We start from the raw sequence: 20,086 nt of genomic DNA, 5'->3' as shown, positions 1-20,086 counted from the left end.
AAAACATCTGATTTTTTTATTGGATACAGTCTATATCTCTTAGAGAAATCATCAATGAACAAAACAAAGTATCTCGCTCCTCCTAAGGATACAACCTGTGCTTCTCAAACATCCGAATGAATCAGCTTCAATATGCTTTTGCTTTTGGAAGTAGAAGCTTTAATCTATGTTGTTTACCCATTTTAAGTAACATTTTAAAACATGTTTTAAAACATCAGCTTTCAAATGTCCTTCTTAGAACAGCTAGCTCTGATACCAATTGATGGATCGTGTGCTCGGCACCTTTGAGGTGCTTTCAACACAATAAATCAATGAGCTGCAATAGCTCGTGTTCTAAGAATGTTTACACCGATGAATTAGATCAAGTTTGGTATAAAACTAAGCGAAAAATACTTGAAGTAATCCTTCGTTAAGAAAAAGTGATATATTTTATATACTGTGAAGGATCGAGTGTGCTAGTGCCTTCGAAGGCATTTTGAATAATATATTCTCCAATAAGCTGCAATAGCTCGTGTTCTAAGAATATTAACACCGATGAATTAAATCGAGTTTGGTTTAAAACAAAGCAGAAGAAACTCGAAGTAATCCTTCGTGAAGAAGATTGTTATTAGAAAATATTTTAATTTATGTAAACTGAATAACTGAGAAAGACTATATTAGTTTTTGCATTCTTCTGTTCAGTTATGGTGACAACTGAACTGACAGAAACTCTAACTGATCAAAACAATTTGAAAACAGCAGTTAATCAGTTAAATACACAAGATATGTTTATGGATGTTCGGAGACTTCAACTGCTCCTACATCACCCCTTCTACCACCATGTGTAGGATCCACTAGAAGACTTTGATTTATACAACTACTTGTACAAACCCACTCAACTAGGACTTACACTACTGTCTAAACTGAACTCCTAGCTACGACTGAAGGCAGCACCTTCCAGCCAACACTTCTTTAACGTCTATATGTCAAAGATTACATACACAAGTTTAACGTCTTTGTGCAAGATGGTATTTAGGTGGTTGAGAGTGTTTGTGTGTGTGAGAACTGAACAGAGATGTTATCACACACTGAGGGATATAGGCTTCTATACTAAGCTGATAACACGTTGAAGTGTCCCTCTGGGCTGATTGCTTCTGAAAGCTGATTTTCAATGCCGTGTCCTTTCTTTTCTATCTTATTTGCGTTTAAGTTTGTTGTTCTTCTTTTTTCTTATTGAGTCCTCACTGATCTTCTCTTTATATAGGCGGGAAAAACTGATCGTACAGAGGGATTCATTTATTGTATCCATTGCATCTTGAATTCGTTTCTTGGACTTTGTATCTCGACTTTTCGACTGCCATTCTGAAACGTTTTGTCTTTAATGCTCTAATGCAACGTCCATTATTGTCCTTTGACTGGACAATGGCTTTGTACCTTCACGCACAGCTGGAATCCACTGAAAGAGTTTGTCTTCATCTACAACTGAAAGATTCTGACTGATTCTTCGAACTGGTCAGCTGAATTGATCTTCAGTTGGGCTGGTGAAATCAGTTGACTCGTTAGTTGAACTGATTTCACTCTCGTTCAGTTGAATTGATCAGCTGGGTTTTTCCATCAGTTGAACACTCATTCGGCTGGTCAGGCTTCTGAGGTTCTCCTGCTGAACCACCTATCAACTGGACAATCAGCTGGACTGCTCAATTGACGTAACAGTTAGACTGATTCAGTTTGTGCGATCAGTTAGTTCTTCAGTTTGCGATGTAAACAGCTCGTGACTGAACCTAGCTTCTGCACACTAAGGTAGATTATTAGTAACACAAATTAACTAGTTTTGTTAACATCAAAATCAAGACTGTGTACTTGAAAAGTTCCAACATACTGTGTAACTGGATAACTGAAAATTAATAGAATCAGTTGTTGGCATATATCAGTTCAGTTATGGTTGAAACTAAACTGATAGATGCTCTAACTGATCAGATCAGTTTGAAAACAATAGTTAAACATTTAAATAACACATGATATGTTTATAAATGTTCGGAGACTTCAACCGCTCCTACATCACCCCTTCTACCACCGCGGGTAGAATCCACTAGAAGACTTTGATTTATACAATTGATTTGTACAAATCCACTCAACTTAGGGCTTACCCTACTGCCTAACTAAACTCCAAGACTAGACTGAAAGCAGCACCTTCCATTCAAATCTTGTTTAACGTCTGTGTATCAAATACTACATACACAAGTTTATTGTCTTTATGCAAGACTATATTTGAGTGGTGGTGTGTGTGTGTGTATGTGAGAACTGATATCTGAGTACAACACGAAAGTGTTCTCACACACTAAGAGAATTGTGTGTGTGAGAGAGAACTGATATCTGAGTACAACACGAAAGTGTTCTCACACACTGATAACACGATGAATTGTTCTCTCTGGGCTGATTGCTTCTAGTAAGCTGATATGCAATATGCGTGCCCTTTCTCTGTATCTTCACACTATTATTGGTTTTCACTGATCTTCTATTTATAGGCGGAAAACTGATCGTACAGTGAGACTCAATAATTGTATCCGTTATAGCTTGAATGCATTGCTTGAGATTTGTGTCTTGACTTTTCCGACATCTCTGCTGGAACATTTTGTCTTTAAGTGTTGCTGCAACGTCCATTATTGTACCTTGAGCTTTTGTATCGTTTTGCGTAGCTGGAATCCACTTGAGTAAGCTTGTCTTGATATGCAACTAATTGATTCCTAACTGATGCACCTAACTGGTCATCTGAACTAATATTCAGTTGGGCTGGTGAAATCAATTGACTCGTCTGTTGAATAGATTTCACTCTTTCAGTTAAACTGGTCAGCTGGGCTCTTCATCAGTTGAGCACTTCATCAGCTGGCTGGGCTTTTGAAGGTCTTCTGCTAAACTGCATGTCAGCTGTACAATCAATTGAACTGGTCATTGATACATTAGTTGGACTGATTCAGTTTGGGCAATCAATTGGCACTTTTAGTTTGCTTCTTGAAAGCTTCAGTTTTGGCTCGGTTAACTGATCAGTTCGAAGCCTAGTCAGTTTCAGCATCCTGTGCACTTCGATAAATCATTAGTAACAAAATAACAAGTTTTGTTAACATCAAAATCAAGATTGCGAACATGAAATATTCCAACAAGAAGCTCCGCATATTTTTTCCCTCTATTTTATGCCCCATAATGATGAGTTGAGAAATAGAGTATTTAGAGTGTTGATATGATCGATAATTGATGAGGATTCTGCCATCCGAATGTATAAAGTCTTCTCTTTAGGAAATTTTTATTGTATAGTGACTTCACTTCGTATATTTTTGTCAGAGTATTCTTTATCTCAAAAATACTTGACAATACTTCGTCAATTGTAGCAAGTGTAAATTGGAAATAATATTATCATTCATCTCATTCAACTTTCCATCGTTCGCTCGATCTATCTCCAATAGCTGCCAAACAATTTTCTTTCTTAAAACTGTTTGTATCTTTATTTTTCACAACATAAAATTGCTCAACTTGAACTTCGTTATCTCGTATGTGTCCGTCATTATGCCTACAATAATTTAATAGACTAACAAAATAATCTCATCTTAGTAAAAAATCTAAAAAAATCTTTTTTGACATAGAAGATCAATCTAAGATGCAACCACATAGCATACTAAGAATTTTAAGAAATTTTAAACCAAGTTTTGATACCATTTGTTGGTCCCAAATGCGACATTTTGAGATAATAATATGAAAATAATGTATAAAATTGGACATCAAGATTTACATGGAAAGCCCCTTAAAATTATTTGGGTAAAAGCCAAAGGCAATATGAAAAAAATTTCATTATATTATTTTATGATATACAACTACTCACTCTGTTTCCAAATTGAGCACACACTATCTTAATACATGAGAACGAACTTATACATATTATAGAACTAAACACTCAAATACCATGAAATATCAGAGAATGAGGAGTTCCATTCGTCTTCAACGTGTTGATACCATATCTCAATAAATTCTTGCCCACATACACCTACATCATTAAATTCCACCAACCAGCCACACTTTTTCCATTACCTCCTTTCATATACCTGAAAATTTAGATTTGCAAAAATTATTAAATGATCAAATAACTAAGGTAGTCCTAGAGTTTGGAAAAGTTTATTGCTTAAAACATTAAATTTTTGCAATAAAATGTGACACAAGTGTCGTGAATTCTTTAATCTAGCACAGCCTCTAACTTAGAGAATCATATGTTTTATGAAGATGCAAGTGAGGAATAATATATGTATATGACTAAGAATAACGTAAAAATATTAATAATGTATTCAGAACAAATCTATTCACTTTAATAATTTGTTGCGTTGGACCGTGTAACCTCGGTATCAAAAACATGAACCTCAAAGAGAAAGGAGACAAATTTCACGTATTCTCCGATTACCGTATTTGTTGTCTTTTAAAATTACTCGTAGATCTTAAAAATATAATTTCAAATAATGGAATTTTTAGTTATATTAAAGACAAAAACTTGTATGAGACGGTCTCACGGGTCGTATTTTGTGAGACGGATCTTTTATTTGGGTCATCCATGGAAAAATATTACTTTTTATGCTAAGAGTATTATTTTTATTGTGAACATCGATAGGGTTGACCCGTTTCACAGATAAAAATTCGTGAGACCGTCTCACAAGAGACCTACTCTATATTAAATTATATGCAGTAAAACAAGAAGTGAAAATTTAGTTTTGTAAAGATTATTACCTAATCTATCTATATTCCTCGCATGCTCTTCTCTGCTCGATACTTCAAGATTTTTGCTATGTTTAAGGAGATTTTTTTACCGCTAAGTAATTCCTTCTCCTCCCTATGAAATGTGTGATATACTTTCGTGGATCGATTACTAAGATCATCTTCAATCCATATTAATGTAATTTCCTTCTTAAAATAGTATGATTTTTGTATCAAATATAATATTCGTTTCTAACTCAGTTAAGAATTCATGATTGATAAATTCAAATTTGATCATCCAACTCAAATAAGAAGATACCGAAATTGGAAATAATGAATAAAATTAAAATCTATAAGCCATTAAGCAAGATAGGTAAAAATAAAAGAGTAGGTCTCTTGTGAGACGGTCTCACGAATCTTTATCTGTGAGACGGATCATCCCCACCGATATTAACAATAAAAAGTCATACTCTTAGCATAAAAAGTAATACTTTTTCTTGGATGACTCAAATAAGAAATCCGTCTAATAAAATATGATCCGTGAGATCGTCTCACACAGATTTTTGACAAAATAAAATTCCATTGAAAGATATATTAAAAGTTTAATTCGGAATTAATAATTATAAACACAAATTAACTAATGTTGTGGAAATATTATGGTACCACGAGTGTACAACCTCACGAAAGCCTGAGAAGGTGGTCTTAATTCTTATCCACTTTACTGCTATTCTCTCTTCCTTCCCATACACAAAACTAAACCGAGAAAACAGAGAAATCCCACCAATGGCTATGGCGGTAAACTGCGCCATTTCATCGATTGTGCTCTCAAAAAATTCTCGAAACCACTTATCCTCATCTCTCGATAAAACCCCATTTCTTGGATTTCCACTTGCTGTCTCATCCAAGCAATCGGCCTCAGCCAACCGGCCGTTTAAGATCTTTTGCCAAGAGAATACGGGGCTTGTACCAGTCGAGCAGCAGTGGATGTTCGATGATCTCACTGGTCCTGTAAGAATTTCACCCACATTTTTTTCTCGTTTTAATGCTTGACTGTAATCTTTGGCCTCTGCTTGTATTTTTTTTCCAAAATGAAATAATACTGGATTTAGGACTCTAAACTTTCTAAACGTTTGGTCCTGCGGCCGGGTATTATTACTTATCTGCTTGAGGTTCGGTTTTATACTGTGTTAGTGTTTGTGAACTCGCCAATATATTTTTTGTTTAGAATTTGTCATGACATAAATTGGGACATTGTGGAGAATTTATATCAAATGATAATCCTGAGCTTAGTCCGTCGCTGAAATGCTAAATTTGTGAACTTAAGTGAATGGTTGATTGGGGTACTTATCCAGCTCTTTGAATTTCTGATATTGGTTATGTTTGCATGGACAGTTAGTGGAGCTTGGTAAAACTACGGAAAACATGAGTGAGTTACATTTTTTGAAATTGTTGATGGACTTAATGTTTCATTTTAAAGTAAGAGGGTGTTTTAAGATCCTTAAAACATCAGTCTTTACTCCTACAGTCGTACGAGCCCGTAACATCAGAGATCCTTAAAACATCAGTTGTTAGGTATGTATAAACATCTTTAAAAATAGATGTGAACACCCCATTTGTTTATGAAGATTCAGAATTTTGTGATCTCTAGGAAAACAGATTATTTGGTTATGAAGCTTTCAAGATGTTTCTGATAAGCTAAATAAATGAAACAACCTTTAAGTCCCATGATTGAAGCAGATTTAATGAGCATAACATCTCAGACACATACAGGAACACATAACCTGTGGCAGATGTATTTTAGTTTTCACTTACATCATAGGTCGGTCTTTTCCAGCCATCCGAGTGGGGGAAAAAGATTTAAGTGGCATACTCTGGTAATGAAACTTGGTCTTTATGAAACATCTTTTTACTTCTTTCCATTGAGGGAAGAGGAAGACGTGGGATCACTCGGTGTTTTTTCAGCATTAACTGTTATGGTAGATACATTTTCCCGAAGTCTTTGGATTGAAAGAAATATGCTAATCCTGGTAAGAAGAGTTGAGCTCACAATGAAAGGAAGGATTTATTGTAGTCTTGAAGTATTTGTAAGAAGGTGGTAAACGTAAACTTGACCTATCACCTGTGTGAAACATGGTAGTGGGGATAAAGAGTTAATTTTCTCTTTGAAGTAAAACTAGTTTTTCCATCTCTGTTGAATCATGTGTTATTTTCTTACATGGTGGCTCCTTATACTGTTTTTTATGATGAAATGCAATGCATCTCTAGAACGAACATTGAGGGCGCAGGTCTCTCTGCATGATATGTTTGTTTTCACTAAGTGCAAAGAAATAATTTCTCTTTTTGATACGCCACAAATCAAGATTTGTGGTAAATGCCTTTTACTACAAGGCCTCACAGTGTCAGGCCCAAACTGTACTTCATATTGTCTACAATTCACATGGATATGTGTCTCATTGACTGGAATATTCGTTGCCTGCAAATTTCTGAAATGTGTATTATGTGCATTGCTATTTGATTTTCATCCATTTCATCATTTAATGAGTTCTCTCAAACGAACTAGCTAGATGTTCTGACATATATTCAGAAACTCACTCATTTGGGACCACCATGGCCTTAAAAATTATTAACTAATCTATGTTTCTGTGTTTACAACATTTTTTCAGTGCACTAATAGGTCCATATGGTGGTAAAAAAATTGGTGCCTATATGCTTCTTATGATATTTTATTTTCTTGTTGTAGGATAAATGGAATAAAACATGGTATCCCAAAGCCGCAGATCACGTGAATACAGACAAGCCTTGGTATATTGTGGATGCCACTGACAAGATTCTGGGAAGATTGGCCTCAACTATAGCCATTTATATTAGGGGAAAGAATCTGGCTACTTATACTCCTAGTGTGGACATGGGAGCATTTGTTATAGTTGTAAGTTGACATTTGGCAGCGTGCGGTTCCGTGATATCATGACGAGATTTCAAAATAATTACGAAATAGTAATTCTATGGAATCTTTGTAGTACTATGTTTTGTGATCTATACTTAGGTACTAGTTTTAATGATCCTTGAGTACAATTTTAGCATAATGTTCTCTTTGTTTAATAATATTCAACTTGGTCTAGATACGACCTTGACTCCTTGTATCATTCTCATGTTGGTTCTCTTTTACAAATTGTACTATCAAATCAATATGTGTGAGATTATTAAGTCTTTCTACTACTTTGTGGCATCAATAGATTAATGCAGAGAAGGTTGCTGTATCTGGAAAAAAGAGGACGCAAAAACTCTACAGAAGGCACTCAGGGAGACCGGGTGGGATGAAAGTGGAAACTTTTGATCAACTTCAGAGGAGAATTCCTGAGAGAATAATTGAGCATGCTGTCCGTGGAATGCTTCCTAAACAGAGGGTATGTTTCTAACTATGTGTATCAGATGTCTCCTTTTCTTCTGAAACTTGGTACCCAGTACCTACATGTTACATTATTACACATAGCATGTGATACCTTATCCTACATCGGATTATGAGTATTAGAATTAGTTAATAAAAGCTTACAATGTATTCTATAACGACTTTAGTTAGTCATTTTCGTAAAAACAAGGATGGAATATGGATACAAAATAGTTGCTATATGCCCATTGTGCAATCGCAGCTTGCGTGGCTGGGGGCGTGATATAGCAGCAACCACATGACGCATTTCTTCGAGAGTGTAGCAACAATAATACTAAGTAGCAATTAAAGAATTTGAAAATGTTGACATTGGGAGCTTTGATTTCTTTTCATCCATATTCTTTCATCTATTTATAACAATGGTGGAGCGAGCAATTGTAGTTGCGTCAAAAGCTATATGCCCGATGATAATAGTACAATTTCAATAGTTTAAACTATACAGTAGCCAAAAAACCACAATTTGATACATTGCTCCTCATAGGCGAAACACATCGATGGGAGTTTTTGTTGTTCCTCAACAAATAGTTTCCGTGATTGTCTAAATAAGGTCATTGTATGATCATGTTATAGCATTATGCGCTCATCTCCATAATTATAACAGAACTGTACGATAATCAAAGATGATATAATTGCATGCCTCTTATATTGCTTGTGAGTACTTGTTGTCATGCATTATATTTAGGCAGTTTCTTGTGTTCCATGCAGCTTGGCAGACAATTATTTAACCATTTGAAGGTGTACACTGGTCCGCAGCATCCCCACGAGGCTCAAAAACCAATTGATTTACCCATAAGAGACAAGAGGATTCAAAAAGTTGCATAGATGTTCACTATTTCTCCTTCAGGAGATCCAGTTAGACATTGTTTCGTTGTTGTACCATGTTGCTCGATTGTTTCATTTCTTGCTGTAGTTCGCTCACTAATATTTTGGGCTTGAGTTGGATATCAAAATTCTGCTATTTCAAAGGTGTTGAGTTCAAATATTTTAATTTAATAAAAAATTTCTAAACAAAAGCTGCACATAATACTATAAGGAGGATAGAATAACTTGCATGTATCTGTTATGGCCATTTCCAATTATTTTCTTGATACCTTTGCACAACGACTGATAAAGTCAAGTTGGGGTAAAACTAGCACGTAAACTAGATCAAGTTATAATAAAACCAACCCATAAAATATAAGACGCAAATCTTATATTTGAATTCGTAGTGATGAAGAAATAAATAAGAAAAGAGAAATATCAGTGATTGTGCGTGAATCTTGTTTATCAATTGCGTCTCTTTCTCCATCTCCAAACCCTAGTAGTATACTCCAACTCAAGGTTGCAAAAGTCCTTTTATATCATTTTTGGCTACTATTTGTGTTATTCCATAAAACGAGTCCATGAAGCCTTAAATTTGTGTCTAGAAATATGTCAAAAATCGAACCCAAAGATAATTTTTCATATTTTCCTACTTTATGTGTTTAAAGATGAATATTTTTGCGAATAGGCACGGACCCTGACCCAGGTCCGTGTCATTCATTGTGCACTCTTTGTATAAGTACATTAGGGGTTTTCGGTATGTTGCATAGGGTCTATGCCAATGTATTTTCAGCAATTCACACTTTCTTGTACAGAAGACACATTGATGATGGTCTCAGGTATGTCCAGGGTTCGTGCCTGTCTTTCCTTGGCTAGATGTCGTTCAGAACTTGCACAGGGTGTGGACCAACTCGAGAATTTTCTTGGTATCTTTTATATGATTTCGCCTAATTTCTCTTGTTATTTTCAACGCGACGTCACATGAAGATAGTACAAATAAGACGATTTAAGCATAAATTTTGGAATAAAAACATCATATAAGCACGAATACAATAAAATAAATTCTTAAAATCTCTTTAGAATTCATGACTGTCACCTATCTAGTTAATATTCACATATATCTAGGGAAGTTGCCCCATATTAATGGTATTTCCAACTTGTTGGTTTCACGTGCAGAAATTTGAAATAATAATATGAAAATAAAGTATAAAGTTGGACATAAAGATTTACGTGAAAAACCCCAAAAAATTATTAAAGTAAAAACCACAAGCAATATCAAAAGAATTCCACTATTATATTTTATGATGTACAATCACTCACTGTATTTCCAAAGAGAACACACGTACTCTCTTAATACAGGAGAACAAATACCTCACAAATATTATAGAACTAAAGATTCAAATACTATAAGATGAGAGAAAGAACTCGATGAAAGGATGATTTGAAATGAGATGAGTGAGTTCTGTTTATAAAATTCTCTCGTTACTATGAAACGCGTTTCCCTTTTTTTCCAACCAATGATTCTCCAATCACTGCATTAATTTGGCCGACACAACCATGAACAGAAACTCCCAACATATATATCACATTCAAATAACTTTTGCATTCCCCCTCTTGGATGTGAGTTTGACAAGTAATTGACCATTTTAAAACTTTATCAAGAAAAAAGTTCCTTAAAAAAAACAAAGAGAGAGCACAGCATGAGACAACTCTTAGTATCGATGTAGGTAATTGTAGCCTTGTAGGAATGCCTTAGTAAATAGATCTATATTTTCAAGAATACTAATTTTCATATATTTCCATTATATTTACAGAAAAAAATCTTTACTCATCAATTAATAAATATATTCGATCTTTTGAGTCTGAATGTAACAATGTTTTGCTTAATAAATTTGTTCGATATTTGAACTGAGTCCATAAAAATGGATGTTTTCCAGACAACTTTTACGTGTTTGTGTCATCCTAGTTGATGGAAATATTTGTTACAATTCAGTGTCAGTTCTAAGATTTTATCCCAAACTTAAAATTTTAGTGTAAGATGAATTATAATTTATCGACCAATCACGACTATTAGTTGCAGAATATTCTCCAACATTTAACACAACGCTTGTGGTATGAAATTTTAGTAGTTGACTTTGAAGTAGTCTCCATTTTATACCGTAACTGAATGCTTTAAAATTTTAAATACTAAAATATATTATCCAATCAATTACCATGAATTTACATGACCAATCAAATAAAAATTTCAAATATTTGAATTTTATAAGAAAATATATATTTTAAAAGACAAAAAACAAATATATATTTCTAAAACATTTCTAACAATATTACATGCACAAAAACTCTTGTGAGACGGTTTCGCGGATCAATTTCGTGGGTCGAATATCTTATTTGAGTCATTCATGAAAAAATATTATTTTTTATGCTAAGAATATTGCTTTTTATTGTTAATATCAATATGGTTGACATGTCTCAAAGATAAAGATTCGTGAGACCGTCGCACAAGATACTTGTTCTATTATATGACTAATCAAATAGACATGATGAAAACAAAAAATGTTTTCAATTCTTCAACGGCCATTGAAATTAGTTGGAAGCTGGAAACAATACGTTAGGTCAGAATTTATAGATTTCATTTATTTCCACATCATATTCTTCGACTAATATTCACGTTTATTATATATTTTTCGATTCAAATAAACATTATTCTGAGCATTAATTTTTATTTATTAATTGAGTAACGTCGTCATTATTTAAAATTTGTAATATTGTATTGCAAATTACAGAGATTAGAGGATTGAATAATAATTTTTTTACAACCAAAATAATTACAATTTATGATGGAAAAATATAATATTTAACCTATTTTATTTTTATGTTATTTTTAAATACATGTTTTTTTAGGGAATTTTTTAAAATAAATACTAATTATCTAGATTTGGTGGTACTTTTTATAACTTTTAAATGATTCTATCAGAATATGTTAAGATATAAAATCAAGTTACAATAATAGCAAGCTAGCATCTGCAAATAAATTTTTTATATCTGCATTCCATATATTTTTAACAAGAGCTCTTTAAAATAATTTTTTTGATTAAAATAAGTTATCGAAAAAATTATTTACTCAGATATTTCAGGGTCCATTTTATCCAAAATCCGGGTTGACCCAAATATTTACTCAGATATTAAAAAAAAATTTTGGTTGATTTTTTTTTATATATATAAAAAGATAATTTCTTGGAATTTCATTTTAATTATCATCTCCAAGGTAAGAATTTTGTCTCAGTTTCTGAGCAACTTCTGAAGTCAACACATACGTACCAAACTAAATAACAAATTGGTCAATCTTGGAAATTATTGATTGGCACAAGCGTTACGTGTATGTAATTCTCTACGGCGTTTTAAAAATATTTTTATTAAAAAATTTGACATTTAATAATATTTTTAGGTTAGTGACTAATCATTATTGTTAATCAAATTAATAAATCAATTGTTAGGGTTTCACTTGAAGAAATTATAATCATTACCGTTCCCTGTCGAAGCACCGGTCAACAAAAATAATCGCCTTAAAATACATGCATGAGATAACATGTAAAATAAAATCTAAATTAAAATAGATAATATTAAGATAAGAGTTATATTATAAACTATTGTTATAATTTTTTTATTTTCAAATGAAACCACATATAATCAAACGTTTGTTGTTTTGCTAAAAAAAAATATAAGAGGTGATAGTACAATTCAAATATTTTAATGTTATAAACTTGTGTTATAAATGTTTATTTTCATATGAAACAACATAAGATCAAGTGTTGACCACTTTATCAGAAGTTATAGTAGATGATAACGGTATAATTTCAATATTTTAAATTGTATAACAGCGTAAACGTCAAATGCCGGTTGCTCTCACATCATAGAAAATTCTTACACACCGATAATTGCATTTCTTGCAATCCATGATAATCGAATCTTGATTATGATACAACTAATTCTAGGATCGATCTTTTTTCGCTTCACCAAAAACTATAGTCAGTGGTAATTCTACAACTCAAATATTTTAAACTGTACATCAGTCAAACATGACTCATCATTGTTCTCTTAATTGAGACAATTATTACACGTAATAAAATATATTTGTCCACATATTCAAAGCTCACCAAATTAGTTATTTTACTGATCAATCCTTAAATGATAAAATATAGATTATTGGACACCAATTTCTTTGAAGATAAAATAAAAAATTTCGTTTTTTTAATCACCAAGTATTCTAATGGAACATGTCCAAGTCTTAGCAACTTTGCTCTATAAATAGAGAAATATTAATAAGCCATTGATTAAATAGATATACAAATTACAAGACAAGCTGTTAAAGAGAGCCGCACGATGTTTTGTTGTGTACGAACCCGAGACCGTGAAGAGGGATCGAAATATGAGAATCAGCCGTCTTCTGTCATAAGCCACCCCCCGCCTCCCGCTCCTCCTCCGTCAGCTGCGGCGGTACCTAATGGTTATGATGAGAGAAATGACAAGTCCGCCGGCAGCGGTATGAAAGATGGGAATATGGTTGTCTTGGCGGGAGCGGGAGCGGGAGCGGGAGTTGCTGTAGCTGCGGGGGTCGCTACTGCTGCGGTGGTGACTGCCGATGAAAGCGATCAACGTAATAAAGACAGTGGTACTGGTGGTGGTGGTGCTGCAGCTGGAGGTGTGGCAGGTGGGAATGGAGATAGCGGCGGGGGTACCTCTCAAGGTTGCTGTTGTGGAGGCGCCGGAGGTTGTGGCGGCGGTTGTGGTGGCGGTTGTGGAGGTTGATGTCCCATGCGTGTTGACTATGGCGATGATATATATGAAATCTTGTCATTCATTAGTTTAATCACCTATGGGCTTCGGCTTTGGCTTATGTGTTGGCTTTTGTATCGCGTGTACTTAAAAATCACATATCGAATGTTAATGAGTTTTAAATATGANTTTTTTTTTTTTTTTTTTTTTTTTTAATTTTGATTCGATTTGATTTTTTTGTCCATGAATTTTCAATTGACAAAATACATGGTTCTCTAAATGTAAACTAATATATGATGGTACGGATGCCTCGGGAACCTAACCATCATACGATCTCGTCTGTGGGACTTGTTAGAGTAGATGTCCTGTAAGCCAACTGTTGGTTAGGGAATTTATTGACTCAATTGTAATAAACAATCTTTATTTTAATATAATTCATTATTTCATGGTTTGTTATTTCTTTATCTGTATACATGTGATCAACATAAATAAATACATTGATTATACTTTAATACAAATGAATCATAATTCGATGTTGAAACTCATTTGTAAACACTATATAATCTAAATTCTATCCTAGTCGATTCAACTGCCTAAAACATGGATAAAGGTCGCTTGAGCTCGAGATTAGCATCTATGATGTTGTGTATCGCGTTTCTTGGTAAGGGCATAGAGATGTCCAAACATGCAGATGGGTAGTCATATGATTATTATACCGAACTACCATCCCTCGGATTTTCCAAGTGGTTATCATTCATCGAGAGGAAGGTCGTGATTGTACACCATTAGTCCTTACGACCCGGGACAACACTGAGACTCTATATGTTAGGACTATGCTTTGACTCGTTTACCGACTCAAGGAGAGTCATCAGGTGACGAGATTGGGTACAATTGAAAAACATGTAGGAGCAAGTGCATTGTAGTCGGGAATTCACCGCTTACCTACGGGTGTGAATATCCTATGTGATATAATGAAATAATAGTGCATGGAATCTCTGACCAGAGTTTGAGATGTACGTTAGAGAATGAGTTCTCCAATCGTACATGCGATGCCACTATTTATTCTCAAATATGTGTCACATAGTTATCGAATTCTTATGCAACCCTCGATGAACTAATGGTTGCAGATTCGATCGGGATATATGAGATGAAGAGACCATACTTTACGTTAACCATAACCGACCGGTTCTTACAGGCACTGTCACTGATACCTAGAGAATCATGAGGCGATGCTACTAGACGCTCTTACCATGATTCGATGGGTTTAATCATAAATATGATTTCTGACATTCTATTGATCAATTGTTGACACATAGAATGTGGCAGATAAGGGTAAGCACGAATAAAGAATTATGTCCTGAAGCACAATGAGTTGTGAATCCACGGCTAGTTGTATCCCTGAAGCAGTGAAAGTCACACAAGCACTGGATCATTTTGTTCCCGTTGAGATAATAAATTTAAGTAGTTGAATTTATATAAAATTATGATATAGTAAATTCAAAGAGTTGAATTTATGATAATTAAATTTTGAGAAAATAAATTCAAGGAGTTGAATTTATGATATAGTAAATTCAAGAAGTTGAATTTATGACTTTATAAAACTTGAAGAGAATAAATTCAAGGGGTTGAATTTATAATATTTGAGAATTTAAATTATTAAACTCAAAAGTTGAGTTTATTAAATATTAAATTAAATATAGTATGAAATATGTTTAATATGCTTGTAGGAGTACAAGTCCAACATACTAAATAATTAAAGTTCTTAATGGACTTTGACTAATAAATTAAACTAGTTGGACTAGTCCAATTAATTAATTAAGTCTATCAATGTTAATTAAGAGGCCCAAATATTATATTATGATAATTAGGTGATGAAGGCTTTATTTAAGTAGGAGACTTAAACCCTAGCCAACAACAACACCATATTTTCGAAAAAGCCTCCCATTCTCCTCTCCAATTTTCGGTCTCCACTCCTAGAATTTTAGGGGTTTTTGTGCCGCCTCTAGTTTTTTTATCTCAACGTAAAATCTCTTCTAATTTTTTTAGGGCAAGTTAGAAGAGGAACTAATATTCTAGTCGTGTAGCTGATTTGAAGAATAAAGAATGTAGTTCTTGAAGAAAGTTCGTAGGGAATTCAACAAGAGTTATATCCGTCAATACCGGAATAGTTGGAGTCGATTGAATTAATTCACTAAAGGTATAAATTTTAACAATCTATGAATGTTTATGTTTATTAAAAACATATGAGTGCTCAAACAAATATTTTGATTGTCAACATAAAATATAATTTTAAAACTTCCGCTGCGTTTTGGGCACGAGAAAACACGATTCACAACATGGCTCGGGATCTGACTTCTTTTTATTGATGTCACATAAAATTGTCATGTCTGGGCAGACCTAAGCTCATCTCTGAAATTGGACTAGCTCGTTAAAAGCTAGACCTCGTTATCAACCAAGGGTCGGAAAAGTCCGAGCCCATAGTTACTTCCAAAAAAGACCGAGCCCACAGACAGGGTCCAAGCCCATTAAATTTCTTAAACGACCAAGCCCACGGACCATTTTCTAAAGGGACCATTTCCTAAAGGTCGAATCAGAATATTTTTCATAACTTTTAAATGATTCAATCAGAATATGTTAAAATATAAAATCAACTTACAATAATAGCAAGTATCTGCAAATAAAATTTTTATATCTGCATTCCATATATTTTAACAAGAGCTCTTTAAAATAATTTTTTTGATTAAAATATGTTGAATTATGTAATCAAAAAAATTATTTACTCAGATATTTCAGGGTCCATTTTATCCAAAAATCCGGGTTGACCCAAATATTTACTCAGATATTAAATAATTTTTGGTTGATTTTTTTAATAAAAAATAAAATTTCTTGGAATTTCATTTTAATTATCATCTCCAAGGTAAGAATTTTGTCTCAGTTTCTGAGAAACTTCTGAATTCAACACATAGGTACCAAACTAAACCAATAACAAATTGGTCAATTTTGAAAGTTATTGTTTTTATTAATTATTTTTTGGATCTATATTTGGCGTAAGCATTACGTGTATGTAATTCTCTACAGCGTTTAAAAAATATTTTTATTATAAAATTTGACTTTTAATAATATTTTTAGGTTAGTGACTAATCATTATTGTTAATCAAATTAATAAATCAATTGTTAGAGTTTCACCTGAAGAAATTATAATCGGAACTATTTTGCAAAACTCTTTTGTGGTCAACTCAGCGCAAAATGCTTTATTTATTGCTCAGTATATCGTTGCCTGTCGAAGCACCTGGATGGACAAAAATAATCGACTTAAAATACACGCATGAGATGACAAGTAAAATAAAATCTAAATTAAAATAGATAATATTAAGGTAAGAGTTAAATAGGATACATTTTTGAGGTGGGAACGAATACTGAATTTTCGGTATACCGAGATTAATGTATCGAAAAAATATCGAATTTTCGGTATAACGAAGATTTCGATACGGTATGGTAACAATACCGAAATTTTCGGTATGATAACCATATGTAATTTGGAAATCTTGGTATATACCGGAATACTGAAATACAGAAAAAAAAATATATAAAATTTTTAAAATATATAATATTTTAAAAAATAAATTTATAAAATTTTAAAAATGTAAAGTTTTTTCGGTATAAAATGGTATATACCGATATCGTACCGAAATCTCGGTATACATTACAATTTCGGTATAATCGGTATGATATTATACGTACGGTATATCGAAAATTTCGATACGATATCGGTATGAATTTACTTATACCGTAATTTTTGGTACGGTATGCGGTATATAATTTCATGATTTTACATGATTGACTCTCTTTCGCTCACTCAGCACTAATGCATCACATTTTGCTGTTTGCATTCTTAATCAGAGAACTGACTTAAGCATCGAAACGGGCATGCGGGAAACATCTCTTGCACCCCATAACCCTATTTTTGTCTGTGCAGACCCCTCAACACCGACCCGACTCGACCCAAAAGCTTAGAAGATTTGAAGACCCGCTCACTAGACTGAACCCAAGTTAAATTTTGGTATAATCAATTGACACCGTCTGTGGGAATTTGTAAAGAAAGAGATAAGATGTTAAATTAAAGAAAACGTAAGAAAATGATTCGAGGTCAAAAGAACCCTAGGAGCGAAAATCAATGGTGATGAACAACACAAGGAAGAAAACCATGAAGGACAACATTGATAGTTGCATAAATCAACTAAACAGCCTTATGACTCTCAATATCGCTCAACTTTTTTTACTAATGTTTGGGCAACTTATGGCCTTCTTTGGAATAACTCTCTTGGTTTTACTTTGAACATCTTCCGGTCTTCCATGAAAACTTCTGATGTTCCACGGAACAGCCCCTGGTCTTCCCCAAAAGAGATTCTGGTCTTCCATGGAGGAGCTCTTATTCTTCCCCAAAAGAGTTTATGTTTTTCCACGGAAAAGCCCCTCGTCTTCCTAGGAATAGCTTCTAGTGTTCATGGGAAGAGCTCATCTTGGTCTTCCTTGGAAGATCACATCCTGGTCTTCCTCAAAAGATTTCATTATAGCCATCCTTAGAAGAGCTCACCAATGTCATAAGAAGAAAAGCTGATCCTGATCATTCTCAAAATATGCTACTCTTTAGGAGCTCTCCCGTAAAGTCAGTCAATCTAATAATTTCTTTTAATTTTTGTTTCATTTTTATAAATATGTTCGGATTTATCTACTGCTATTTTTTGTTATTTTTCTTGAGTCAATAGCACACTTTATTACATTAGTCATATAGTTATATCTAAAGCATGTGATGTGATAGAGTAATTCAATACAATAAAATGTAAGCCCAAAACTTGTTGGCCATTTCACGAAACACACCTCCCAAGCAGAAAACCTGTGAAAATGCCCATCACTGCTTGACACATTCAAAAAATCCCTACTAGCTTGGAAAAATGTAAGCCTACGAATTTGACATTTACCAAAGCCCGACCAGCTCGGCACCATGTAAGTCCACGAATGTGACATTCATAAAAGCCCAACCAGCTCGCACCATGTAGGTCCAGAAATGTGGCATTCACAAAATTTTGACCAGCTCGACACCATGTAGGTCCAAGAATGTGGCATTTACCAAAGTCCGACAAGCTCGGCACCATTTAAGTCCACAAATGTGGCATTCGTAAAAGCCGGACCATCTAAACATTACGTAAGTCCACAAATGTGGCATTCACAGAAGCACAACCAGCTCGGCACTATGTAAGTCCATGAATCGTAAAAGTCCGACCAGCTCGACATTGTGTAAGTCCACGAATGTGGCATTCCCAAAATCTCGACCAACTCGTCACTATGCAAGTCCATGAAAAGTGGCATTCATTGACCAACTCAATATTCGTAAGTCAAATAAATATCAGCCATGGACGAAATTGAAGTCCGGTCTTAAGCTCGGAAACATTGGGGTGTTTCATGCTCAGTAGTTCTTTATTTGAGCTTTATCCTTAGTAAATTGTATGTTGTGGCTCTTTATAAGGGCTCGGACAGCCAGTTTCTTAGTGTTCTCATTTTATTACTTAGCCAAATTTTGGTTTCAAATCATAAGGGCTCGGATAGCCAACCTATTCGGGTTATCAGTTTACTACTTAGCCAAATTTTGGTTTCAAATCATAAGGGCTCAGACAACCAGACTACTCTGGTTCTCAGTCTGTTAACTAAATATGGTTTTAAGTTGTATCTGCACGGTTAAAAGTCCTGATTGGAGTTTCATTTAGTGACATTCAAATAGGACCCTGGTCCTGTTTAGCTGCCTCTCTCGTTCGGTTTTGTCAAAATTATTATTTGGCTAGGTTTTTGTTTGACATACATGTCTGGACACTTGTAGGGATCTGGCGAATAAACTATGACTTGCACAAATTACGCAATCAAAAACTAGGTAATTAAAACCTAAGCATCGAGACTTCCATTAAAGAAAATATGCATTACAAACTTGAGTTCAAAACAAAGGGTACAAGGAAGAAACTAAATTAAAAGGGTCTGGGAGTCGACCGCTTCTTCATCACTGGCCTGGTCCCCTTAATCAGACACCTCGCCTTTTTCAAGCATGTCTTCTAGAGCTTTATCCAAGTCCAGGAAAGAGGTCGGGAGGTCGGCTTCAGAATAGAAAGTAGGACATAATTGGGCCAAACATCCTTGGAACCCCTCCTCAAAATAGGTCACGGCCTTGCCCGTGCATGCTTCTTAAAATTCAGGGGATTGAAGGAACTCTTCTTTCTTCCGAGCCCATGTAGCCTCAACCCCCCCTTCTTGTTCCTGGGATTTCTCTTTCAAGCGCAAGGTCTCCAGCTCAGATTCTTTTAGGCGGTTTTG

The 20,086-nt window shown here is 34.2% G+C and overlaps 1 protein-coding gene across 1 annotated transcript; it reads left to right on the top strand.

Annotated features, from left to right (window-relative positions):
• Nucleotides 1-5,408: 5,408 nt before the first annotated feature.
• Nucleotides 5,409-9,099, top strand: LOC140980146 (large ribosomal subunit protein uL13c). Its single transcript, XM_073445840.1, has 4 exons — nt 5,409-5,715; nt 7,448-7,633; nt 7,941-8,111; nt 8,858-9,099. The coding sequence occupies exons 1-4, from the start codon at nt 5,491-5,493 to the stop codon at nt 8,972-8,974; spliced, it is 699 nt and encodes a 232-aa protein (XP_073301941.1). The 5' UTR covers nt 5,409-5,490; the 3' UTR covers nt 8,975-9,099.
• The last annotated feature ends 10,987 nt before the right edge of the window (nt 9,100-20,086 follow it).

The sequence above is a fragment of the Primulina huaijiensis genome, chromosome 7, assembly GCF_012295235.1.
Source record: "Primulina huaijiensis isolate GDHJ02 chromosome 7, ASM1229523v2, whole genome shotgun sequence".
Taxonomy (NCBI): Eukaryota; Viridiplantae; Streptophyta; class Magnoliopsida; order Lamiales; family Gesneriaceae; genus Primulina; species Primulina huaijiensis.
Note: the sequence above shows the minus strand (reverse complement) of the source record. Positions and strands in the feature narration are given on the sequence as shown.